This window comes from Podarcis erhardii (genome assembly GCF_964252035.2).
Source record: "Podarcis erhardii genome assembly, chromosome: 2".
Classification (NCBI taxonomy): Eukaryota; Metazoa; Chordata; class Lepidosauria; order Squamata; family Lacertidae; genus Podarcis; species Podarcis erhardii.
The window spans coordinates 52,340,236-52,367,398 of record NC_138498.1 but is presented as its reverse complement, the minus strand read 5'-3'; the positions used below and the strand labels follow the sequence as shown (position 1 = coordinate 52,367,398).

The 27,163-nt window shown below is 42.0% G+C and overlaps 1 protein-coding gene across 4 annotated transcripts in view; it reads right to left on the bottom strand.

Annotated features, from left to right (window-relative positions):
- SH3PXD2B (SH3 and PX domains 2B) overlaps nucleotides 1–27,163 on the bottom strand; it is a 104,043-nt gene that overhangs the window by 35,900 nt on the left and 40,980 nt on the right. For all 4 annotated transcript variants that reach the window (XM_081852051.1, XM_081852048.1, XM_081852050.1 and 1 more), the window contains exons 3-5: nucleotides 25,722–25,797; nucleotides 9,769–9,845; nucleotides 1,698–1,789 (exon numbers count right to left, since the gene is read on the bottom strand). In XM_081852051.1, coding sequence (XP_081708177.1) covers nucleotides 1,698–1,789; nucleotides 9,769–9,845; nucleotides 25,722–25,797 — 245 coding nt within the window. The remainder of the gene's footprint in view (nucleotides 1–1,697; nucleotides 1,790–9,768; nucleotides 9,846–25,721; nucleotides 25,798–27,163) is intronic.

Sequence of the window (27,163 nt, the reverse complement as noted above, 5' to 3'; positions counted from 1 at the left end):
TATTTTACATAAATAATAAATAATTAGGATGATGAAACTGACACACATGATTACGGTGAGGGAAGGCAGGCAGCAAGATAATCACTTACTGAATAAGGGAGTCTGCCCTTTATTGGGCTGTAGTACAGGACTCAATTAAATGCATTTTGGTACGGGGGAATATAGAAGGAATGCATCTTGGCTCACACAACTTTGTTAATAGCTATAACAGAATTTCTAGCACACAGCAGTTTCACTATCATATTATGTGTCAAAAGTTTCCAGTTACACTTAGAAAATTTCTAGGCAAGCTCTTAAAAGTTCCAGCTATGCTTTAAATTGTATTTAATCATGATAGTTACAATCCATATATATTGGTTGTATGCACATAACCACATCTTATGATTTTGTATTTATATTTCATAGTAAAAGTTCAATTTTAAAAATGTGGGCAAGTAAATGAAGGGAGCGAAACCAGCGGGGATCAGCGTTGGGGAACTGGATCTCGCCAGCAAGTCAGTATACCTGAAGGAGCGTCTCCACCCCCATCGTTCTGCCCGGACACTGAGGTCCAGCGCCGAGGGCCTTCTGGCGGTTCCCTCATTACGAGAAGCAAAGCTACAGGGAACCAGGCAGAGGGCCTTCTCGGTAGTGGCACCCGCCTTGTGGAACGCCCTCCCATCAGATGTCAAAGCGATAAATAACTACCTGACATTCAGAAGACATCTTAAGGCAGCCCTGTTCAGGGAAGTTTTTAATCTGTGATATTTTAGTGTATTTCTGGTTTTTATGGAAGCCGCCCAGAGTGGCTGGGGAAACCCAGCCAGATGGGCGGGGTACAAATAATAAATTATTATTATATTATTATTATTATTATTATTTTTACCTCCCCCACCTCTCACAGGCCAAGTATGACAGGGGGTTGGAGCTACATGTCAATCACCTGATCTCACCATTATGCCAGGTGGTACTTTTTGCTTGCATGGATCTTGTGGATCACTTCTCAATGGGATCATACTCAATGGGCTCAGCAGGACTGGCAATCAGCTGACCATTGGGTCCTGCAAAGCCTTACGCACAGTGTTTTGCATACAGCTTTGCAAGTGACCCTGATTGGCAGATGGCCAGTACCAATAAACCCCTGTTCAGCTCAGCCAGGTCTTAACCTGCCCTATACATGACATCATATATTATGTAAGGTGTACTTCAGGTTTCCATGGCTTGGCTGAAATGGCCTGGAAGGCCAAATGGGGAGTCCTGGCAAGTCTAGGCTCACATGTTGGAGGTTCCCCACCCCTGAATTTGGTTAGAGTTGGATGCTGATAATGCCAAGGTTGCAAGTTTGATACCCATATGGAACAGCTGCATATTCCTGTATTGCAGGGGCTGGACTAGATGATCCTCAAGGTCCCTTCCAACTCAGTATGCAACATAGGCTGCATGTTTCTTTGACCTTCTAGTTTTCCCATTTTTTTTCATTATTAACTTATCTTCGAGCTGCTTCATTCATTCTTTAATAGTGTTTTTTTAAAAAATCTGATATCCGTACTATATGTTCACTGATGTCATGTGACCGCATACCTGATGTGTGAGGTTTCTGTACTCTGGAAAATATGAAACACAAATGCTGCTGTCTTTTTTTCATTGGCTGCATATGTCTCTCTCTCTCTCTAACATTTCTGAAATGCAGCTGTGTAAGCTACTTATAACAAACTTACTCTTTGGGGGGATTTAAGTCTTCTGGTCTTGTCTCAAAGAACTGAAGAACTTCATCGCACTGAGAGATATATGGTGGCAGCTGAATCAGAGCCTGAAAAACAAAACAAGACACGCATTTGGAAAATGAAGAGCTGGTTTGCCAATTGTTAAGTGTGTGAACATGAGACAATTTGTGCCTAGCCCAGCTAGAAAATCCAGGCACATTCTCTATCCACTGTGATACTCCATTGCAAAAGTTTTCCTGGAACTTTAATTTCCAAGTACAGATTCTGATTTTATTATTATTATTAAATAAGTAAATCAGTACAATCCCTGCTTAGAGCCATTCAACAGATATAAAAAAGAAAAGAAAAGCCAGCAGCAGTGTCCTAGCACTTTTTGCAACTAAAGCACTGGATTTTATGCATAATGTTATTTAGCACAATAAATCTACATTAATTTCTCATGCATTGCTTAGAGCTTGCATTTCTATTTCTATGGAGACACTGCATTTTCCAAGTAAAGTTCTTTGTGATCACAATTACTATTGCACATACTGTGAAGAGCCTTGTGATGTAAGTTTTATGGACCACTGCTGGATATTTTTGTGATGGGATGAAAGAGAACTGGCATAACTCTAATATTTCCCATTCCTGAACAATGAAAAATTATTTAGAGATTGCATGCTTTTTAATACCGCAACTGATACTCAGCAATTGTACGGGGCTTAAGAATGTTTAAAGCATTTTGCAGCCACGATCTTGTAGCCATCCTTACTGACCTGCTTTACGGGATTCTTGTGTTGTGTCCCTGTTTCTGAGATGAGGGGCAGGGGCTGAGGATGGCCCACCTAAGCCCCCAGCAGAGGCGAGATTCAAACTTTCTGAGTTTGATCCAGAGCTCAGTCAATTCCTGAACTAAGCTGCTTAATTTATTTTAACACTGTTTGGAGATTGTGGCCTTTCTACCATCCCACTGTTCTTGAGTGCAAAGCCAACCAGTTCGATGGGGAACTGATCACACTGTTGTTTACCCTACCTTAAACACCACCACCTATCACTTGGCATCTGATGGCATGAAGAGACCTTGAGTGGTCCATAATGTTGGTTTCCGTGCTATAGCAACTGATCAGTTTCTATCAGCCTTCGTACATCTGGTGCCCTCCAGATGCTGTTGGACTGCAAGCTCCATCCTCCTTGACCACTAGCCATGCTGGTTGGGACTGATAGGAGTTGGGGGCCCCACCATTTCTGGAGGGCTACAGGTTGCAGAAGTCTGGTTTATATTATCTGCAATGCCATTAACTGCTTGCTAAAAATCAGAAGACCATTTACAGAGCATCTCTCCAACAAACAAACAAAACATCAAACAGTATATCAGTGCCTCAAAATTAATTCCAATGCTTTGGAAGGAAGCTAGTGTTTCATCTTAATGTTCTTAAATATCCCAAGGGTCCACCACCAAGCCACTGTCACATCCAACTGAAATCCGGACCTCTTCAGAACTTCCATAAACAGCATGTCAATCCTGCTAAATGACATTAGCCTCTCACTCTCTGCCATTTCCCCACCTTCCAAAAAGTAGGTCTGGTTTTCAAAACTGGATGTTAACAGCATAGTTCCAGGGTTTATATGGTCACTTTCAACAATTCTTTTTCCTAACCAAATTTTGAAAATATAGGTAGGGGGAGTAGCTTTAATAAAACACACTATGAGAATATGATTCTTGTTAGAGACACATGCAAGTCACAGCAGAAGTGGCCCTGTTCATTTACTACTCAGGACAGCATATTGCTTCCATAACAGAAGAGGGGCTTCATATTCAGAAAAACCTTTCCCAATTTTTGTGTGGCGTAAGACACAATTTGGAAAGCCGTTGTTACCTAGATGCACCTTGTATTTTCCCCTCACTCAGAAAAGGCTCCTGCAGCCTAATGGATTCTGGAGGTGAGATTTCGGCTAACAGGCAATAACTTAATTGTCTCTGCAGGAACTTGAGGGGACAGTACTTGGAATATCAGTGTTTCTTTTGGACCAGAGCCCAGAACACTTACTTTCCCCTTCTGTCTACAGGTGTTGGATAAATCAGGGAAATGATGCAGAGCAAGATCTGCAAAATGTTTAAGTATTCAACCTAAGAGTTTGCAGACTGAAATTAGAGAACTGAAGGTTTTACTATAGACAACATGATCTCTGATTTATTTTTATTTTTGTCAAAATGAAGTTCCTCAGCATTTCACCATTCTTCATCAACAACAGGTGACCAAATGATCCTCTGCTTATTATTCACCACAAGTTGTTATTTCTGCTTTGACACAAATTATTCCCATGTCTGGTGGTCTATCAACAAACTGATCCATTTTTTGTGCCTTGATATACTATCCTCAATACTTCATCTCTCATTCTTCAATCTATGCTCCCCAAGAAAAAGTGACCTACTAAGTACCAAGGGTTCGTAAGAATCCTGACAAACAGCAACTACTTTTTATATTGTGATCATTTGGGCTGCACAGTATTTTCATATTCACATAATATTGTATTCTCTTCCTCTTAACGGCTCAAGGGACTTGCATGATATTCACATTTAAAGTGTTTCACATTTAACATGCTTACATAACCACGCTGCAAACCATTGTTAAAATTACTTTTTACAAATCCAACCTGCCTCTCTTATCAATAAATGTGATATGAAGCAGTGAGTAAGATAATTTAAAATAAAACATTTTGCTTAATCTTCACCAGGATACACAAATACTTGTAATTTTAAAACTCTGAAATCAGTTCTTTGATCTCAAGAAATACCTGCTCTCCCAAATTTATCAACAACTCCTCATGTAAGGAGGGGTTCAGTTCATGTAAAACTTTGGGAAATATGAAATGGCTGCTCTCTTCTTGCTTTGCAAAGTTATAGAGCAAGAGTCCAATCCAAGATGGTTACCTCATAAGGAGCAGGCTAATTAAACATCTTCCCAAAGTTGTGATGTATCTAAAACTGCTGTGGCCTTTTGGGGGTGGTATACACCCCTCCTTGGGCTTCAACATTTACCACGTAAGAAATACTGATGAAACTGGGGGCAGTTTGTAAAAATATCCATAATTTATTGTTTGGGCAGAACTCCAAAACCACAGTACCTAATGTGATCAGTATTATAGCAGTTTTATTTTGTCAGTTTGTAGTAGCTTCTGTTCACTGCAGAATGTAATGAACAGTTTGCATTCATATCATAGCTACTATGACTATTTGTACTTTTTTGTTAGCTTTAACCAAAAGGTTAGAATGGATCAGTACCCCTTGGTTATGGAGCTGACAAATTTAGACAAGGCTATTATGGTGTCTATTTCCTTTTCTCCTATGAGATCATACAATATCTGGCAAAGTAAAGGAAGGGGCATACAATGCTGGGAAAGATGAAGAACAGACAGGTGTTGGGATACATATCTATTCCTCTTCTAAGTTTGATGACAGCGTTCCGAGGCATGAATTTTGTACAATGAACAGAAACAACGGTAGGCGTTCATGTTACTGATGTGGGAGTTAGGCTGCCGCTCCCTAAATTCCTCAGCACCCGCTCAGAAGATTGATGGTTTGGGAAGTGCCACGGCCTTTGTGATGTGTGTGGTAAGATAGCCAAATGTTTTGTTCCTTATGAGGTAATTACCTAAGCAAAGAATCCTGGACTATGATCCTGTGGCCCAAATGGAAGAGAGTCTTTTACTTGTCTTCCTGCCCCACACTTGCCTTTTTAAGGATTTTATTGGGTTGGTGTATATCACCAACATTTTATCTGTATGCTGCTATACTGTAGTTAAAACCATGCTCCTGGCAGCTTGCAATATTAAAAGGTTTACAAAATTTATTTATTGTCATGAATAAATAAAACACATCAAAAGGTACACAACCAAACTGAACAACTGCCACATAAATCATGAAGAATAATAAGATCTAAAAATGAAGATACAAAATAACAACAACAACAATAGCAACAAAATCCCACCAGCAAAAACTGTTAAACAATACAGTGGTATACCAGGTTAATAACTTAATTCGTTCTGGAGGTCCATTCTTAACCTTCAACTGTTCTTAGCCTGAGGTACCATTTTAGCTAATGGGGCCTCCCGCTGTTGCTGCCGCTCGATTTCCGTTCTCATCCTGAAGCAAAGTTCTTAACCCGAGGTACTATTTCTGGGTTAGCGGAGTCTGTAACCCAAGGTACCACTGTATGCAGCTTTAGTCACCGGATTTCATTCTTACTGGGACGAATGTTGTTTGCAGTTAGCGATACTGCTAGTTCTCTTTGTTTAAAGGTAAAGGTACCCCTGCCCGTACGGGCCAGTCGTGTCCGACTCTAGGGTTGCGCGCTCATCTCGCATAAGAGGCCGGGAGCCGGCGCTGTCCGAAGACTGCTCTGGTGAGCCAGCACCAGCACCGCACACGGAAACGCTGTTTACCTTCCCGCTAGAAGGCGGTACCTATTTATCTACTTGCACTTAGGGGTGCTTTCGAACTGCTAGGTGGGCAGCAGCTGGGACCGAACGACGGGAGCTCACCCCGCCGCGGGGATTCGAACCGCCGACCTTACGATCAGCAAGTCCTAGGCATTGAGGTTTTACCCACAGCGCCACCCGCGTCCCTTCTCTTTGTTTAGTGAAGTTATTTTTGTGTGTTTTATGGTTTTCAATTTAGTACTCATTATATACTGTGGATCCACATGTTAGAAGTCATCTTGAGGGGGCTGACCTTAAAACGTAGCCTGCAAATATTTCAGATAGATCAATAATTGTAGCAGCCAGTGTTTCCACGCTGGCCACAGAGGAGGGAAATCTTCCTCACAGCCAGCATGGAAGTGCAGTGGACTAGTGTCTTAACAGGTGGGAATTGCTTTCTGTCAAATAGGCTGGTGTAGCAGGCAAAGGACTGAGGAGTGAGCTTCCCTTTTTCTGCAGCCAGCATGCAAAACAAACAGGCTGGTGGAGGAGAAAGAAAGAAACAAAGAACCATACAGTCTCAACCAGCGCACTCACACATACCTCCATAGAACTCCTGGTAACAGCTGACCTGTGTAAGAGGTGTGTGCCACCCATATATATGAGAGTGATTTTGTGTGTATTAAAAAACCAAAGCAAGTGCCCTGATCACCTGAACCCACCCATGTTTTCTCCTGCTCCAGAGGCTAGGACACAAACCAATGGATTCAAGTTACAAGAAAGGAGATTCCAACTAAACATCAGGAATAACTTTTTGACAATGAGTTGTTCAACTGACTCCCAAGAGAGCTGCTGAACTCTTCTCCTTTTGAGGTTTGTAAGCAGAGGTTGAATGGCTATCTGTCATGTATAATCTAACTGAGATTCCTGCACTGCAGGGGCTGGACTAGATGACCCTCAGGGTCCCGCGCAACTCTACATTTCTATGATTCTGAAAGATTGTACTGGGAAATGATGCTTTCCCCTCCTTTCCCAAGCAAGCAAAGAAGAGAAGTGGAGTGATTGTTGCTTATGCAGCTTCTGAAAAGGATGTGGTCGCAATTAATTCTTGTAACGCTCAGCATTTGCTGTATATCCACAAACCACAGTCATCTCTGTGATTTATTTATCTGTGCTCAGTTGGAATACAATTTTCCTCCCCGTGGTGGTTTCCCTTACGAAAAGCATGGAAAAACAGCAGCAGATAAGTTGTACTGCTAGAGTGGTGTCCATATCATGGCAAGCCAGGCTTCCTTGTGTGAACCTACTCCACACCCATCCTTCCCTGTTAGCAAATACAGAGTTAAATGTCAGCTGTTGGAAGGCCAAGAGTGCAGTCTTGGTTACCTGGTTATCATTTACTAAAAGAAAGAAATACTAAGGCGGTTAGATCACATCTACAACATTATAGATGATAGAAAGTCAAACGGATTTGTTAAATTTAATGTCATCAATAGCATTGTTTTGTAGGAGCCAGCGGCTGCCTCATCACTTATGGACTTCCTTCCTCTTTAAAAGCAAATGTGTGTGTACACAGGTGTGCCTATTTGGACATATTTTAACCTATTCCGTGACAAGAGGAACAAGCATATCAGAAGCTGAATGAATGAAAATTGTATATACACATACATGTATTTCACACACATTTTACTACAGATTATAAGAGCAACCCCAACACAAAAAACACACATATTATAAAACAAAACAAGCACACACACACAATTTCAAAGAGACTTGCCCAGATTGTAGGAAGATAATATCGTAATTATTTAATGCATTTCTAACTTCAAAAGGTTAAAAACCTAGAGAATTCAATATAAAAAACAGTTGCAATATAATTTTGATTAGTGATATCATATAAATTGAATGACCACTGGGGTATCTTCCCCAGAAATATGGGGCAATGCACACTGTGCTTTTTTCTGGCTTAAGCATCCCTATGACCAACACCACCACTCCCCTTCTGCCGAATCCAATGCAGACTTTTGACTTTTCCATCCCATCAGCCCCTAGTATCAAAAACAAATTGCTTTTTATACATGGCAAGTCCTACCAATTCCATCCCTGCAGAACTGTGCCATTTCTTTATGTTTTTAATTGAAAATATTTATATGTGTTCCTGAACTAGCATGCACATGTGTACAGTGGTGCCCCGCAAGACGAATGCCTCGCAAGACGAAAAACTCGCTAGACGAAAGAGTTTTCCGTTTTTTGAGTCGTTCCGCAAGACGAATTTCCCTATGGGCTTGCTTCGCAAGACGAAACGTCTTGTGAGTTCTTGCGAGTTTGTTTCCTTTTTCTTAAAGCCGCTAAGCCGTTAATAGCCGCTAAGCCGTTAATAGCCGCTAAGCCGCTAATAGCCGTGCTTCGCAAGACGAAAAAACCGCAAGACGACGAGACTCGCAGAACGGATTAATTTCGTCTTGCGAGGCACCACTGTACACCCCTGTTCCATAGGTCCTTCTTACTTCCTTCCATACTAAACTGAGAAGCATCTCTTTTCTAATGACTAGTACACGGGTAGGCAAACTAAGGCCTGGCGGTCGGATCCGGCCCAATCGCCTTCTAAATTCAGCCCAAGGATGGTCCAGGAATCAGCGTGCTTTTACCTGAATAGAAAGTGTCCTTTTATTTAAAATGCATGCCTGGGTTATTTATGGGGCATAAGAAGGAATTCGTTTGTTTGTTCATTCTTCCCCCCCCCCCTTCAAAATACAGTCCAGCCCCCCACAAGGTCTGAGGGACAGTGGACTGGTCCCCTGCTGAAAAAAGTTTGCTGACCCCCAGACTAGTATAATGGGACTGAAGGAGGCAGTCTGAATAATATTCAAGTGAGATTCCATTTGAACTAAGCTATTTCAAAAGGGGAGTAGGATAACCTAACACACTTTGAAACCATTAAAGGCAGTTGCTTTCATTTGACCAACAAAGCCATCATCTTCAAGCTACAATGAGAGCAGTTGTCACTTGGCATGAAAAGGAATTTTTCCAAATAACAAACAACAACAACATTTATTATTTATCTTAATGAGAGCTGCTTTTTTCTGATGGGACTCAATGGTACGCTGGAAGGCAGGCCACTGGGTGGATGTGAAGAGTAGACAGGGCAAGGTGGGGGGAGAGACTGAAGAAGTGAGAGGGGGGCACAAAGTGGGGCTTCAATTAATTGAGGGGGGACAGGAAAGAGAAAGGGGGGGTCATGGTGAGTACCAGCACCTTCTTTTCCTAGACAAAAGCACTGTTATTAAGCATTTATGTAGTGCATTGTAAATGTCCAAAGTGCTTCCTTATGTCAGCAAAACTACTCTGTGGGTAAGTCTGCAGAGTAAGAAACATTCAAGGTCATCGTTGATGAGTTCTTACTCAAGTGAAAATGCATTAAGACAAACTATGGTAGCATATAATAAGACAAAACAGAAAAGGTGACTTACTGTGTATCCTGGTGCCCTCCGGATGTTTGGGACTACAGCACCCCAACAGCCCCTGCCAGCATGACCATGAGTATGATGGGAATTGTAGTCCAAAACACCTGGAGGTCACTAGAGCAGGGAAGGCTGCTGTACTGGAACCAGCTGCAAGCAATGTATCTCAACAATCAGCACAAAACTTGGAAGAAAACACCGCTCACCTTGCAGTACTCATCAATGGGTATAAGACGCTTGATAGCAACATCGCGAATGTGGCTTCGGCGGAAGAGGATCTTGCCTACGGAAGGAGAGACAAGAACAATGCAAGTTACTGCTTGTTTGGGTAATCCTCTGGTTCATTAGAACCTCACTTCTCAAAGAACTCCTTGATTGCTATCTTTATTCAGCGGCTCAAGCACAGACATATCCCATAAGGGCATTCAGACACATGGCAAAGCAAATGTTACACTGGAGGAAGCAAATCACGTTAACATAATCCCATGGAAATAATTTCATTCATAGCTGTGATTTTAGATTGTTGGCCATTCATTCCATCAGGGACTGTGGAAACTCTAAAAATATAAATTAGTTCTTTTTTCAAGTTCACAGTGTTATTTGTTGAATGCTTCTTCCCTGTTGGAACATTGCCCAGTTGATTTCAACAGAAATTAGTTATGACTAAGGAACAGGGTGTGTGTGTCTATCAGACAGGATAGAAATGCAAACCGATGAATTTTTATTTATTTATTAAAAAAAAACCTTTTCAACTACACCTTTCTTAAAAAAAATAATACTATTAATGTTGCTCAAAAACTAACAATTTATTTTAAAAAACCAATAAGAAATAAAACAGCAGTTAGCAGCAATCAAGATAAACAAACAAAAGAGAGAGAAGGGAAGGAAGCCTAATCTGTTGACTCATACTACAGAGCAAACCTGTTTGCAGCAGGTACAGCAGAGTTATATTGGAGTTTCCTGCAGCAAACCCAAGGTGAAAACCACAGCTATGTATTCCTTAAAATACCCCTGTAGATATGTGTGTAAGCCTTGATTGTATGTGTATCAGTGATTTACAGTTTTTGCCACAGATATACCAAGATGCTCCCTGCAACAAGTGCACCTGTCCCTTATAACAAGTAAAACTGCTTTGTCTGGACGTTCCTGCTGGAACAAAAAGGCAATGGTGATTCCAGTCCATAAAAGCTTGCTCAATTTTCTTTTCTGCCTTTTTGGATAGGTGACCACAAAACTGTCATGCTTGTAAGGTGAGAATGTACCGTATTTTTCTCTCTATAACACTCACATTTTTTCTCCTAAAAAGTAAGGGGAAATGTCTGTGCGTGTTATTGAGCGAATGTGTGGTCCTTGGAGCTGACTGGCCCGAGTGCAGGGGCAAAAATCAGATCGAGAGTCACGGAGGAGAGGAGGCTGCTGCTTTCCTGCATTCTGCCTCAGGGTCTTACTGCCCACCCTCTTTTGTTTTCGGTTGCTGTGTTTGCTCAAACGCAACAAAGAGGAGGGAAACCCCCTGTCCTCCTGGCAAGCAGAGGGGAAAGGAAAGGATCGCGTCCTTCCTTCTAATTCCTTCCTAGTCACACTGCGCGCAGGCTCCAGCCCACCCGGCTCAGCATTCTAGGGACTCACAGGCAGCCAGAAAACATGCAGGTGGGGGAGAGAGGGGGGGTGGGGGGGTGGGGGGAAACTTTTGCCTTCCTTTCCTCCCTTCCGTTAAACCCCTCTCTTGCATTGTTAGCCAGCTGCTTCTCTGTACACCCCTCTCGTGCTCCTTGTCCCTTCTGTGTTTTTCCTTCCCTCCCCACTTAAAACGTGGTTACAAAGCATGGATCCACATGGATCCTCAGGATCTTTGCATTGGGTCACCCCAAATTCACCATCAGATCACATAGCATGTCCATGGCTACAGCCTGAACCAAAAAAACCACGCCCCACTGTTTCCTGGGGCCACAATGGTGCCAAAACGTGGTTACAAAGCAACAGATCCACATGGATTCTCAGGATTTTTGCACTGGGCTACCCCAAACTCACCGTCAAATCACATGTCTGCGGCCACAGCATGAAGCACAAAAATGATACATCCACTGTTTCATTCAGAATTTTTTTTTCTTGTTTTCCTCCTCTAAAAACTATGTGCGTGTTATGGTCAGGTGCGTGTTATAGAGCGAAACATACGGGATATCCTTTTTTTTTTTTTAATGATATTTATTGAAGTTTCACATAATATACAAAAAACCAAAAACAACTTTCCAGAGAAAATATAAAGAGAAAAAAAGAAAAGACAGAAGAAAAAAGACAAAAATTAGAAAAGAAAAAAGAACATTCCTCATTTACAATCCTAATTTTCAGTAACTTTTTTCCGCGACTTCCCCTCGCCTCCCTTTCTTGTATTCCATGTCCAAGTATTAGTTCAACAAGTTCTTATCCCTAATTTTTTAACCCTGATTTATTAATTATACTTAATACAATTTATGTATCAAATTTTAACTTATAGACATTGGTCATTATGCTTAAAGACTTTTTCTAAGATCGACCCAGTTTCCCTTCCACGGATTCCCCATCTTTGTATTGATAACAAAGCAAAAAAGAAGAAACATTAGAAAAAATCAAAATATATTTGTACACCCTTCGGATTCCCAGACCCCACCCTCCCTTTCCCGGTTTCAATCCCTAAACCATTGTCCATTAGTCCATCTGGTATCAGCCTGGATTCCTCACATCAGAGGCTCTTAATTCTCTCTCAGTTCCTATCTGCCGGTTTTTTTGATAGTCCTTTGTATTAACCACCAAATCTCAGAAGGGCTCTGTCCCAAAAATGTCCATGTTCCTTCCAGCGGGGCCTCCATTTTTAAAGGAGGGACTCAGAACTTGTTTCTTAATCCTTTTAGGTCCAAATGTCCCAAAATCTTCAGATCTCCACAAAAGGAGGTCTTTCCATTCCTCCTTCCTCAATTCAAACCAAATTTTCATCACCCAGTCCTTTTTTTCTTTTATATCCATCTTGTCAGGCCTCCGGCTCTCCTTTGCCTTCTGTAGCATTTCAGCCCCTCCTTCCTGCTGCTCCTGTTCAACCAATATCTCTTTCTCCACTTCCTCAAGTTTCTGAAGTTTCCTTTCTTGTTCAGCTGGCTGGACTGTAGACAAAACATGACTTTGCTCTACCAATTTTCTCACGAGAAAGGCAACCTCATCCAGATCAGCTAGTATTTTCCGGCCTATTTCCATTCTTGTAGTGTCCCTGAACCCCCTCTAGAGGGATTCTGGTTATTAAGTATTCCTTACACTTCCAGCCCAACAGTCCAGTTAACTTGTTTCAATTTCTTCTTTATTTTCAACAATTTATCACTATATTGTAGCGAATATAACCAGCAAAGACATCAGAAACAAAGTTCTCTGTTTTTCCCCACTTTGACAGCTAATTTGACAGCTGTCAAAGTCTTCTATGTCCCCTCAGCAGGCTCCTCTCGCGGATCACTCCCGGGTCTCAGGGGCGGGCACTTTGGCTCTCAAAGTTAGCTCTTATCCTCCAGCACGATTACTTATACTGTCAATCCGTGTAGTTAATAGTTTAGTCCAATAAAAAGGAGATATTCTCTCGACCTTAATTATTTAGTCCTTGCTTCAGATTGTTTACAAGGCAGGGAAGACAGACTTCCTTTTTGCGTTTTCCCCGATCGTGCCAGATTCAATAAAATTTTTCCTTTTAGAAGTCCCATTTCCGTATTACTCACGGGTTGTTGCTTTTAGTCCGAATGTTCCCAGGAAAAAGTCAGCGCTCTCCGTCCAGGCATGCGGCTTCACTCAGCAGGGGAAGCAGAGGACTCTCAGCACCATGCTGCTCCCCGTCCCCCGTTCCGGAACCTTTAAAAAGGCTCCTTCGCAGGTCGGGGGGGCGCAAATGGTGCCCGCCGAGTCACCAGGTCCACAGGCTTCCGCGCCTGTGGTTTTTTAGGGTCCCCGCGTCGCCGCCGCGGCAGGACCCGACCCCTGCTAAGCCGATTCCCTCCGGAGCTTGGAGGGAATCCGCCATTCGGCGATGGCGCTAACCCGGAAGTCTCCATACGGGATATACTTTGAGATGGAAGTAAAATGGGAGCTGTTCCTCCAGTGTGAGTGGCATTGAACTAAGAAAGCCAACACTCCTTTTCATGTACACATGCACTGTTTGTACTCCAAGAGAGAGGACCAACGGAAACATTCAAAGATGCTTACTATAGACAGGTCCTGCCCTAAGTGGGACAGCTGCCTCAGGAGGACAGAGCTCGGAGTGCCATGTGGCCTGCTACACTAGCCTGCTGTCTTCAGCTGCAGTAGAAGAAACTGTCCTTTCATCAGTATTGGAATTCCACCAGTCCAGCTGGCTTCTGTATGTGCCTTGGGGAAGGGTGCCATATTGTCCTCCATCTCAGGCAGCAAAGTATCTTGAGCCAGCCCTGGCTGAAATAACTCTGTCCTTATCCATTTGAGCTCATGTTTATGTCAAACTCTTGACTAGTAAGAGTTATCACAGGTGGAGGGGCAGATAGCTAGCCTAGAATCTATTTGCCCAATGAGCTAGCTTTGCAAATTCAAAGAAGAAATTATGATAGTCAAGTGTTTTCAAATTAATGATGGTCTGTTTGCCTACTGAAGTTGCATAGCACCATGCACGACTGTACCCCAATTGGATCTGATGACTCCTGAATGTTTGACCCACCCCAGGGAGGGAAGAATCTGTGTACAGAGCCTGAATGACAACTGCACAGTAGTTCAGCAAACGAGTAACTTTTCAAAAAATATGATGTAGTAGAAAAGGCGTTCACAACTTTTTCTTCCAAGTTCAACAGCCCATATGAAGTTTCCCACCATCATAGCTGCAGTTCTGAAGCAAGGAACATGGAAATTTGAATCAATCTGTCAGCAAGTCAAGCAAGATTGTGAAGAAGTCCTTCATGGAAAAGTTTAAGATGCTGGCTCCTTTTTTATATCCACAATGGAACAAATTTCATTATCTTGGGGGTGGGGCCCTTGTTTTATTGACAATAATTTTGGTCCAAATTCTCTGTGGCCACAAATTATAAAATGTAATGTGCCACTACATCAACTAAAATCATCATGGAATTTTCATTATATTTTTCCAGTTGGTAGAAACTGGATATTCCAGTAACTAGGGTCAGCAGTGCTTCTTTCTATATTTAGAACTCAGACAGCAATTGGGTTGGCGTCTCTCCAAGATTCACTCAGTCACCAGAGTTGAAAGAAAAATTGTAACTCACATTTTCTTATTGATGTGCACATAAAACATGCAAGCAATCAGAGTAAATGGCCAGTTAATCTCTCTAGCCATTTGCACAAGCAATCACAGTAATGCATGTTCATTTCTTCAACACATCCATGAACATTATGGCTTTTCTATTTGATCCAGAGATATTGCATTCTTTTAAACTTTTGTGGGGTTTTTTAAGGCAGCAGACAATAGAGTAGGAAAAGCACAAGTGCTCTATGAGGACTCACAGAAAGCAGAACACAGCTCTCACATTTTCAGCTGGTGAAAGACACACCGCTATGCTTCCTGTACCAATTAATCTGGTCTGATACAGTTTAAACAACATTAGTGCCACATTTTTATTACTGTATGTGGGGCTAATTAATGAGAATGGATCGTGACAAGACAAAGATCTTGTGGTTGAGTGGTCCCCAGGTACAGGACCTGGGTTATTTATCTTTTCTGTATGGAGTTCCACTCTCTCTGTAGAAAAAGGCATGCACTTTGGGTGTGCTCCTGGAACCATCTCAGCCATCAAGAGGTCCAGGTGATGATTTCTGTGGCTCATAACGCCTACTACCAACTTCGGCTGGCACAACAAATATTCCCTTTCCCATATAGTACCAGGTGCACAACCTGCGGCCCTCCAGATGTTTCTGGACTACAACTTCCATCAGCCCCAGCCAGCATAGCCAGTGATCAGGGATGGTGGGAGGTGTGGTCCAACAACATCTGGAGGGCCACAGGTTGTGCACCCCTGCTGTACAGGAATAGTTTGTCTATTGTGGCCTACGCATTGGCAACCTCGCAATTAGGCTACGGCACTGCATTATATGTGGGACGATCCTTGCACCTGCTCCAGAGGTTGCAGCCTGTGCAAAATTCAGCACTAGAGTGCTGAGTGAGGTAACTTACTGTAAACATGTGTCATTTGCGTTAAAGAAAGAGAAAAGTACCAGCTGCCAGTTAGTCATTTGTTACTGACTTTTAAAGCCAAAACAATTTAGGACCACTTTCCCTTGTACAGACCCAGACAAACTGTACACCCTTTAGAGAAGGCTCTGATGGCCAGACTATTATATAGTGTCACAATGTGATAGAACAAAAGCAGGTTCTTTCAGAATCTAGAACACTACAGTGGTACCTTGGGTTACAGACACTTCAGGTTACAGACTCCGCTAACCCAGAAGTAGTACCTTGGGTTAAGAATTTTGCTTCAGGAGAACAGAAATTGTACTCTAGCGGCGCGGCAGCAGCAGGAAGCCCCATAGGCTAAAGTGGTGCTTAAGGTTAAGAACAGTTCCAGGTTAAGAACAGACCTCCAGAACGAATTAAGTTCTTAACCAGAAGTACCACTGTATTTGGGATGCTTCCACTGTGGTAGGTTTTAAATGCCTGTGAAAAACATACGGTACTCATTTCTTCAGGCTTTCTTTGTCTCTATTTTCTGATCACACAGCTAGAACATTTCTGTAGTAATTTTCCACGAAATATTTTACCGGGTTACTAATGCATTTTGATATTATGTATTTATTTATTGCTCGTGATACCATACTTTATGCAAACAGTTTAGAGATTTTGTTGTATTAAGTGGCATACGTCAAACAAACAAGGGATTTCCAGTAACGTCAAGATTTGTTTATAGTCTAGTTATAAGCAAGCCTTTAATATAGCCTTGCAAATATGAATATTACTAATTTCCTAGAAATATTTAAAAACATTCTAATCAATTTATGTATATAGAGAGCAGTTGTGTGTTTTAACCTGATAAATTAAATAAAGGTATATAGCTGAGTTAGTAAGAAGCCAGCTAGTCATAAATATACACAAAATTTCTCCTCTACTTGACTGCTAGGGGAAGTGACAGATACAGGAACTCTGCCAGCATCTTAAGATGTAGAAATGCTACTGCTCCTTCTCCCTCCACTCCAAGGAGCAGACATTTTATTTATATACAATGCCCTGCCCTATTCTGAAGTCTCAGGGCAGTTACACTTTAAAAAAATCACCACAGTAGCCTTCTCCCCTTTGCAGCAGTTTCCTTTGCAAAGGGAAACCATTAATGTCCCACACACAAAACCTTCCAAGAGACATAAATATTAAAGAAGCAATCTTGAAAGAGGCAGGCACCCTCCAATTATTCAGGCCACATTTTTATGACATGAACTGACCCCATACTTTTTTTTAAAAAAAAGAATGTATTTCTGCACAATTTAGCCATTTACTTTCAGCACAACTCTGCAAGAAAGAAAACCATGAAACAGAAACATCAGCACTGTGTTTAGGAAAGAGTTCAAAGCCAAGTCCTTTAAAAGATACTCATACAAATATGCTTCCTTATTCCTTATGAGATTTGACTTGTTCTCGATTTTACATTAGACATCTGCAAGTATAATAGCTTCAGGTATAAAATGTTGTCTTTATTTCTAAAGTGGGCCATGCCAATGTGTGGAAATGTTGCTATTTAGGTTTGTGCTGTTCTGAAAATGGATTATAAGCACTTGCATTCCCACAACAGAGGATTTCCAAGGCAGCAATCCTGGTCAGTTGAAAAGAGCTGGACTAAGCATCCAAGCTTTGAACTAGGAGTGAAGGAGAGCACAGCAATGGCGAGGTTTGTAAATCTACCACAAATTGCATCATATGCCATATGTGAAGAACTTCTACATTAGAACAAACAACTTCAGTTTCTAGAGACAGACAAGGCAGATTGCAATCGCAACTCCTTTAATCATTTAGCCATTTATATTCCCTTCCTTGGACAGTTCCATGTATCAAAATGCCTGCTCAAGAGGCTTCTTATCTGAGCATTCAAAGGGCAGGGATAGAAAAGGTCTGTTTATTTGCTTTTTAAAACCTCTCTCTCAATCACAAAATAATGTATAGCTGTTTTAAAAGCCCGCTCCTTACAAACTCAACTATTAAATAATTTCAAGTTTGTCACCTTAAGAAACTGCAAGTTAGCCGCTTCCCAAAAGGCAATCATTTCAATTAGCTAAGTTGATTCGGTAGCCAATATGGCAAGCCCCAAATGTTGTTGAACCGGTGGCCCTCCATGTCACTGGAATACAGCTTCCATCAACCCTAATCACTGCTCATGTTGGCTAATGGGACTAATGGGAGATAGAATCAAACAATATCTGCAAGGTCCCCCAATCAGTACCGTGATTTAAAGGGTAGCCAAAGTACCACCACTCACATTTTTTTAATATTTAAAGCTCAAAGTATACATGGGTCGGAATGCAAACTATTTCCGGCGACTATAACAAAAATATCTGGGGTCATTTTAGACATTAGATAAATAGGTTGCATGCTACATAAAGGAAACCAGCAAAGCTATGTATGGGTACAATCCCCAATGAAGAGGTAAGGCTTCACATCCCAAGCGGGGAATGTCAAAGACACCAGAAAAATCTGCACAGGAATATCCAATTACATTAACTTCCTCAATCTCCTTGCTTACATCAATTCATTTGGTTATTGCTTTTTCAACATCTGAGAGTATTAGGGAAAATCCTACATGGCAACAATATAAGGCTAAACTCTAGAAGCAGAGAAAGAAGTTCAGCTGAAAAGAGTCAAGGCAGACTTTCTGCTAGGTAATTTCCACCCCACATCACTGGGGTTTCTGTCAGATGTTGGATGGTGAGTCCCATCCCTCTTTGTACCTGTACAGCACTCAGGGTGGGCAGGATTCAGTTGGCTACACCTTTTTTTAGGAAGCAATGTTATCTTTTGGCAGAACCTGCATTCTTTGCAGAAAGTGCACCCGCCATACCTTTGAATGTAATTACGTACTGTGACTATATTTCCTCACCATTCTCTTCCCATCCCACTTTTACTCTTTTGAAAGAAATACACTTTTCATCACCTCTCAAATTACACCCTGCCTGGTTTGGCCTCCAGTTCACTTTTAAACATATGGACATCATCTATTTCCAGGAGGAAAAATTAGAACCCTGGAATAGGCAGATATGCAATGCGGCTACAGCTTCAAAGAGTGCTTGCCACAAGAGTGGCACAGCAGCCTACTGTCAACATCAAATTAAATGGCCTTGTGAGCGCTGGTTACAGGGACACATCCTTCCGAGAGAATGCAATACAATTTTAAATGTATGCCAGGGGCTGCATGGTTGTGACACAGCATAAGGTGGATTGGCAAACAAAATCAAAGTTAATTGGGTCCAGACAGTCCAGGCAGCAAACGAAAGGCTGTACTAATAATTCTACTCACTATTCTATTATGCTGAGGTGATGTACTGCAGTGGCTAAGAGACAGCACTATGAACCAAGAAGTCCAAAGATTGAAACTTATCACGTCATGCACATGAGAGTTAAGTGCCTCACTCTGACAGTAATGGCTCAGATTCAACTTTTCACTGGTCTTGGGGAGGGGGGTGCATCTGAACTCTACTTGAAGCTATGCCTAAGCAAAATAAGAACACAAGTACATGCCCCCCCCCAAATTGCCATGATTCTACAGGGAGTGTTCAAGAAATCTGATGGAAAAAAGGCTAACAGGATCTCAAGCAGCGCAGCATGGGAGGGAGGCAGAAAGCAGATAACAATCTAACTTCAACATTTTTATCCTGTTAAATCTTCTCCTTTGGAAGTCCGCCATGGTCTTCAGCTTAAGCTTCCACAAAAGCAATTTCACAGCCAAAGTTAAAAACTTTGGCTTTGGGCAAAGTTTTGTTTCCATACAGTTCTATCCAGCCCCTTCAAGGAAACACTGGTGGGAACAGCCTCTAGATCACCATGGATATAGGGAGTTTGGAAAACTTAGTTCTGCTTATAAAAGCTGCTTCCTGAAAGATTTGGCAGACACTACACATAGCTAATCTAGAGGAGCTCATTTGTTGTTTCAGCTCTCTTTCTTTCTTGGGGTCTCCCTCTTTCAATTTCCCCGCCAACCCACCTTTCATCTGTAGAGCATTCTGCACAGTTGCTTGGACATTCAAAAGAGGGCATAGCCTCTTGTTCCACCACAGCTTGTGAGCAGAGTTCTGTATTTTGCAAGTTCATGACGTAAAAATAAACTATACATACCTACGACCATTTTAGGCTGAAGTAGGTTTGAGGTCCTGGTTAGGAAACAGATGTTAAACTACAACAGTTGTTTAATTAAACCAGGATGTAAGTACCAAGAATGGGAAGAATCACAGGGAGAGGCGAGGAGGGAGTACATGGTCTCATCACTCATCTCCAGCTACTGAACTAAGGTTCAGAAAGCCAGAAATTGAGCATCTGAATCAGGACAGACACTATTAAAAATAAATAAATCTACAGCTTGATATAATTTGTCCTTCCTGTGTGGGCACCTTGCAAAGCCCTTTAGGAGCCACTTCACACTGCTCCTTTAAACCTCTGAAATCAGGGCACCTTAGAAAGTCTGCTCACTTTGGTTGCATGTGCCTTCCAGGGAGAGAGAAGAAATAAGCCTTTTTCAAACCCCTGAATGGAGCTTTGCAGAACACCACATAAGGGATTTTGACAAATGCGTGAGACAATCTACCTGTCAATCATGTGATGTCATGAAAGTATCATGAGACTGATGAGGTCAAACCTGATAAAGGTTCCCACCCCTGCCTTACATGATCAATATCCTATCATCATAATTTATTGGTCTGTGAAGTTTCCTGGTACTGTTAGGATGGATGTTAGCTTATTGTGTGACCTCCAGGTCTGCTGGAAATGTCAAATGATACTAAATCATCTCACCATCATTTCAAAAGGCTTGTCTACTATTTATTTGAACTTTGCTTAGCCCTAAAGCAGAGTGTAAATGGAGTGAGAATAATGATGCAAAAACTTCAGAGTATTTTACCTTGATTCATGTTTCCATGGATTTTTCAAGTAGTTTGCAGTTTTTTATTCTGGGCATCTGAGAGCTCCGAGCAAGAAATGGCATTAGATTGGTCAAAGGCTTGAAATACTACCTTCTGCATTTCCAAACAATGCCAGAGCCATCTGGGTATTAAAAGCAAACAAATAAACAAACACCTGTGGCATTAGAAAACATAACCCTCAACTAAAACCAACACATCAGGACTCTGCAGGTCTGAGCTGTTATGCACATGAACAGTTTTCATGATTCATGGAGAGAATTTTCCAATATTCCTAAAGAACTAAATATTGTTGAATGCCAACTGCGCAAGATACAATATTTCATTCCAAGTATTTCCAACTTTCCTCTAATCAAAGGAGGCTGTCTTGGATCTACATACTACAGAACCACCTCTGGAAGTAGCTAGAGGAAAACTCTATACAGTGGTACCTGGGTTTACAGACTTAATCCGTTCTGGAAGTCCGTTCTCAAACTGAAACCATTCTTAAACAGAAGCGCGCTTTCCCTAATGAGATCTCCTGCCGCCGGTGCCCTTCCACCATTCGGATTCTGTTCTTAGACCGAGGTAAAGTTCACAAACAGGACACTACTTTCGGTTTTGTGGAGTTCATAAACCAAATTGTTTGTAAACATGACTGTTCTTAAACTGAGGTACCACTGAACTCTTGCAACTTCAAGAAGATTTTGTAGCGCACATCTGAACAAGGTCAAACCCACTCTCTGATAAACTTCATTCTTATAGAAATGGTGAAACACCACACAAGAGAAGCCCCTTTTTATATCAGTGTTTAAGGCACAGCCCCCTACTATGTGTTGCTGGCTAAATAATAGTAGTGTCCTCATTCTCATAATGGTTGCTCAGTCTTTTAAAAATGCACATCTATAACATGAGCAGTGAGGAAAGGAACAGGGAATGATTTCCATTACAGAAACAGTTTTATGGTAGCATTTAGAGAACTTTTTCAAATCTGAATACCAGAGTCTTTCCTAATGGTTTCAGAGGTAATCCCACACAAAAAACTAAATATTCACTTTATAAAAAATAGAGGGAGAGAACTGATTGGGTGTTGCTATAAGAAACAAAACTAGAACCAATGGCATTTGTTCCCCACAGAAAAATATTTTGCATGCTGAATCAAAGATGCTTCCTTGGTTCCTATCAAAGGCCTCAAGTCTGAATGTGTTATAGTTTTGTGAAGAATGCTAGAGGCAGCTGGATGGGGAGGATCACTGGAAACATTTTTTTTCAGGCGACAGAAACCACAATGTATAATGTTACCAATCAGGGCTTCCCAGAAAGCAGCATATTTGAAACAGAAAGCAGGAGCCAAATACCCACACTGGTAATGAAATTCAAGCGCTAGTATGCTATTGTGAGTGGGATGCAGAAAAAGCAAATTATAAGGGTGTGGGCGTGTGTGTGTGTGACCATTTTAAAAAAGGCGGAACACAGATAGGACTAATTTCTCCGTAATATTAACCATTGGGCTACATGCTTAATATGCTACTCCTCTGGGCCAGAAGTCTCCCACCCCGTTCCCAAGCTTCTTCTTTGGGGAGAGTTGGAAGGGCATCCAACATAAACATTTCTGCTGTTCTGTTTCTCCTCTCTTGAATTTCCAAACCATTTGGTCTTGGAAACACAGGAGGGTTGCTCCAATGGCTTGAATAAGGAGAGATTTAGAATGCTGCAGGGACATGGCCATTGACAGGGGCCTGGATTTTGCTGCACCTCAGGGTTTGCTGCTGCCAGAGGAGCCAGGACAATCTTGGAGAGTTGTGCAGAGTCTGCAAGCCTGAGTTGGGCTTACTGATTTGGTAGGCGCAGATCTGGGAGCTTGATCTTCCCATGCCAAAGGTCCCCTGGCCCCTGGCTGACAAAGGCTGTGCTTGGCCAGGAAAGATCTGCATCCCGGTGGCGCAAAGCATTTGTGAGCCCGGGAAGCTGGTAAAACCTATGCAGCTGGGATTAAAATCCAAGCTAGAGAGTGATTCAGGATCTTGTTGTACAGCTTCCATTCCCTTTGGAACAGACTTTTAAAAGCTCCTCTGAGTTCAGCTTCAGATAACTTTACCATCTTCCCTGCTTTCCAGTGTAAAAATATTTCATAAAAAGAAAGGAACGGAAAGACATTCAGCAGGCAAAACACACCAGTCAGGACAACCTTTCTGGAAGCGAGCCTTCCTCTGCTTTCCAAAAATAGGTTGCAATGCTTCAGAAACAGAATGAAGCCGAAATGTAATTCCTGTTTTTCCAAGTCTCGGCTGCTGTCAGTTGGGCCTGGTACTATGCTCCCTGTCCCCCACCCCACCCCCCATCCCACTCTGCTGGCATGAAAAATTGCACAGCAAACTTTTTCTTCTTTGCATCCAAGCCAGAGTTAGGCTTGTTTTGCTGATACCACAATTTATGGAACAGCTGGAACCAGAATGCACCTCCTGGAAGAAGCCATGGTGGTTGCTAAATTGCAATTATACCCACATATACAAAAGGCACTCAGGTGCAAAATCAAATCTTTTAAAGGGCTTTACTAGACGTATGAGCCCAAAAGACTCCCTCCACCTTCAGCAGCAGAAAAATGGTTGAAATTTGTGGTGCTATAATGAAATCATGAAGTAGCAATTTTGGGGTTCCCATTCACTTGCTCTCTCCTAAACCTAAACACCTCACTGTGACCATCTCTTTAAAAGCTTCTGTGTTTTCAGTGCCAGATGTAGCAAAATTTCCTTTGCTGACCTCCTGCTAAATCATCTCCAGTATCAGCAAGGAAGAGGACAAGGGGAATTGGAGGATATAGGTATTGCAAAAAAGGAGTTAGGAAACTACAATTGGGAATGCAGAAAATATATTTAAGGAATTTTTTACACTGCTTTTCAGAGCAAAGGCTTCCAAAAGGCAACTTACAAAAGTGACTGTAAGCATAATGAAATTTAAACACATAAGTAAGAACACACCAATGTTAAACTCAAAACAACAATTTCAAAAACACAGCATGCAACATCTCAGTAACAGGTGAACTAAAACATCCATTTAAAAAAACAGAGCTATGCATACCATTTCCAGGGGAAAGCTCCAAATATGTGGGGCCACTACTCAGAAGACCCTCACCATGACAATGAACCTGAGAGCAGGTCCTCTGGCACTGATCTAACGTGCCAAACATTTAGGATTTTAAAAGGTCAGTGCTGTAAACTGAGTCCAGAAATGAATATGCCACTATTGTTACTAATATTGCATCAGCATAAGCAGATGCATTCTGTACTAGTTTAAGATGTGCATCAGAATAAAGGCTGTGAAGCAAAGAGGGGTTTACACCAAAACAGCCTCCCTTCGCTAAGCTTATCAGCAGTCACTTAAAGACACACACAACTCCCTCTGTGAATTAACGGGAAGGCTTCCTTTTGAACGACAGATGCAGAACAGCATCCATCCACCAGCCTGCTAAAATGTGCACTTTTTCTGGGTAAAAAAAAAGTGTGCTATTCTTCTGCATGTTTCAAGAGTGAAAAAAATGAGGAGGCAGCTGTGCTACTGGGTGTAGCCATGCCTGGCTTTGGGATGACTTTTTATCCTGTAGGTTAAACACATGGCTGTGTGATTCGTGTGCTAGCTGCTTCAGATTTATGCTCCTGCTGCCCATGTACAAGCCTTGGGTGACACTCTAGTGGTTACACACAGATGTTAAAAGCATATGGGGGATAAGATGGTACCTCTGCAGCATCTTAAAGGCCATGAGATGGAAGTCCCACAACACCACCTTCTGAACTGGTCCCTCAAGAAAGAATCAAAGCCACCATAACACTGAGTCTCCAAGTCTCAAGCAAGAGAGATGGACCAAAGTGATATAATGGTCATGAAAGTTGCTGAAAACTCCAGGAAAACCAACAAGGGTTAACGCCCCATCTACTATTCCCTGATTCAAGTCACCCACCAGTATGACCAAAGTTGTTTCAACCCCAAGGCCACACCAGAGACAAGACTGAAGCAGATGCAATCAATCAGTATCATCCAATACTTTTAAAGATCTGTAAGGCACAAGCGCTGCCCTGGAAAAGAGCTGTTAATCTCCAAAGGGAAAAAGCCAGAATTAGTCTCCTTCTCTCCCCCCCCCCCAGCATACATATTTAAAAAAGCTTGTCAAAGTGATTCCACTGAATGAAATACAGTGGGAAGCCTTTAGCTAAAGGAGTAGCATGGAGGAGCTATTGCTGTTTTTAAAAATAAAAATGGTATGGACATGAGGAGTGTGTATCTCTCAGAAGTTGAGCCAGTAGCAGGCACTAGGCAAATATGTCCTTCACACACTCACAATTACATTCCAGGCTGAACTTAGAACAGTTGGCTAAATTGGCAGGGGCAGGAGGGGTAAGCAACAGCAAACTGCAATTTGGATTGAGGGGAAAGAAACAGATCCACAACAGAAGTGACATATTGATAAAATATCTGAATCCTCAGCAAAAAGTCCTAATGATACAAAAACCACTGCGTATAACCTACACACAAAATGAAACAAATAAATTGCAGGAGAGGTCCAAAAGGAAAAGCTATCCTTCCAACAGTAAACACCTCGGGTGATTTTAAAACTGCAGCAATCAGCTATTCGAACATATCCTCAGTTCCTTTGCCAGCAATTGGCTATAGCATTTGGCATGTCAGCTCTAGGGCTCCCCTCCGTACTTCTCCAGGCATTTTCAGAGACCACATTAGTGTTCAGATTCCACAAAGCAGTAGAACAAGGTATTAAAGAAAAGTCCACATGTGTGCCACTATTCCTTTAAGATGATTATGGTGGTGATAATGATGATGATCATCATCATCAACCTCATCCACCCATCTGAGTGGATTGCCCCAGCCACTCTGGGCAGCTTCCAACAAAATATTAAAAACACAATAAAACACCAACCATTAAAAACTTCCCTGAACAACTGTGGGTACTGAACCCATAAGTTTATGTTTGAAGTATATTGTTAGTGTCTTGAGGTGTCCTGTTATAGAAAGGGGAGAAGGGGCAGCAAAGGAGAGGCAACATCTCAATGGATAGATCTGTATTGTTCACCTTACAAACCTGGCAGAAAGGGTATGATTCTTTGCTTAGGGTCCTTCTGTCCTCCTTCCATTGGGAATTTGTCCAACATTTGCATCTTTAAAAAAAAGGGGAGAGAGAAAATTAAAAGAACAGCAAAAGGAACACCTAACAAATGCAAAAAAAATCCCACATTTTTTAAAAAAGAGAGAGTGAGAGAGAGAGAGAAATTAGGGAAAGTACACACAATATAATTTAACATTAACTGTCATTATTTGACAATGACAGCCAAGGAAGAAAGCCAAGCATGAGATTGGGGAGGGAGGGGATTCCACAAGAGGGCAGAATAATGTTGCTGTTTTGGAAAAGTTTTGGAGTTGATAACAAGCTCCCCCATGATGTTGGTAATGTGGGTTACGTTTCTTTGATTTCACAAAGGGTTCAACAAAAAGGCTCCCTTGAGTAGCCATAATGACTAGTTAGGTGGCCTCTAGAGAGTAAGACTAGCCCAAGGCTTCCTCATCACAGTAACACTAGAGAGTGGGAGGGATAGTTCTCCTACCCCTGCTTTAAAGATGACCAGAAACCTGTTATTTGTTTAAGCTCTGCACTTGATGGGTGCCAGAAGAGCATCAAAACAAACCTTCACCTGTCCTCTTCAGCTCCAAGGTGAAGAAAGAAAGCAGATACGGTAACTATTTGTCATGCCTGCTGGGTGGCAGCAGTGGGGTTCAGGCTGATCAAGAGGGGGCAGAGACACAGCAAGGTGGGCATGCCTCTACTTCTGACTGTTTCAGCAATGCTTCAGCTTGTCTCTTGACTTCAAGAGGCAAGTGTTTAATGGGTATGACACAAGGTTTGAGACCCCACCTACTGCGTTGAGGGTATGTCCTGGAGACAACACATTTCTGGCTGGCCACCAAGATTACCCAAAATTTATCAACCCCTGATCTCACACAACGATGAATTCAAATTTGCAAGATTCTTATTTGCACCTTCTGATGCTCATGCCAACAGAATCAAATCCTTCAAAACTTTTCAGAGGAGTTATACATCCCAGGAGATTCAAGTTTTCAACATGAGGGTGGGGTGGGGGTGGGCATGGCTCAATGGCAAAGTGTATGTTCTGTGTGCAAAAGGTCCCAGGCTCAGTCCCCCAGTATTTCTGCATAGCAGGACTGGGAGAGGCAGAAATGCTGGAGCGTCTGTGTCAGTGGACCACACTTCGCTAGATGGACTAGTGATCAGATTCAATTATTAAGCAAGTTTATTTCCAAACTGTTATGAGATGGCACCACAGTGAATCATCAAGCAAACTTGTAGTACAGTCAATACATCATGTTCTGAGAGGAGTAGAAGCAGAACACTAAACAAACGTAATAAGAATACGGCTTGTCAGGAGTTCACTTTGAACCTTTTGGGGGACAGCCAGACACATCCAAAGAACTCTGACCAAGACAAGACTCCTCTCATCTCAGACCCTG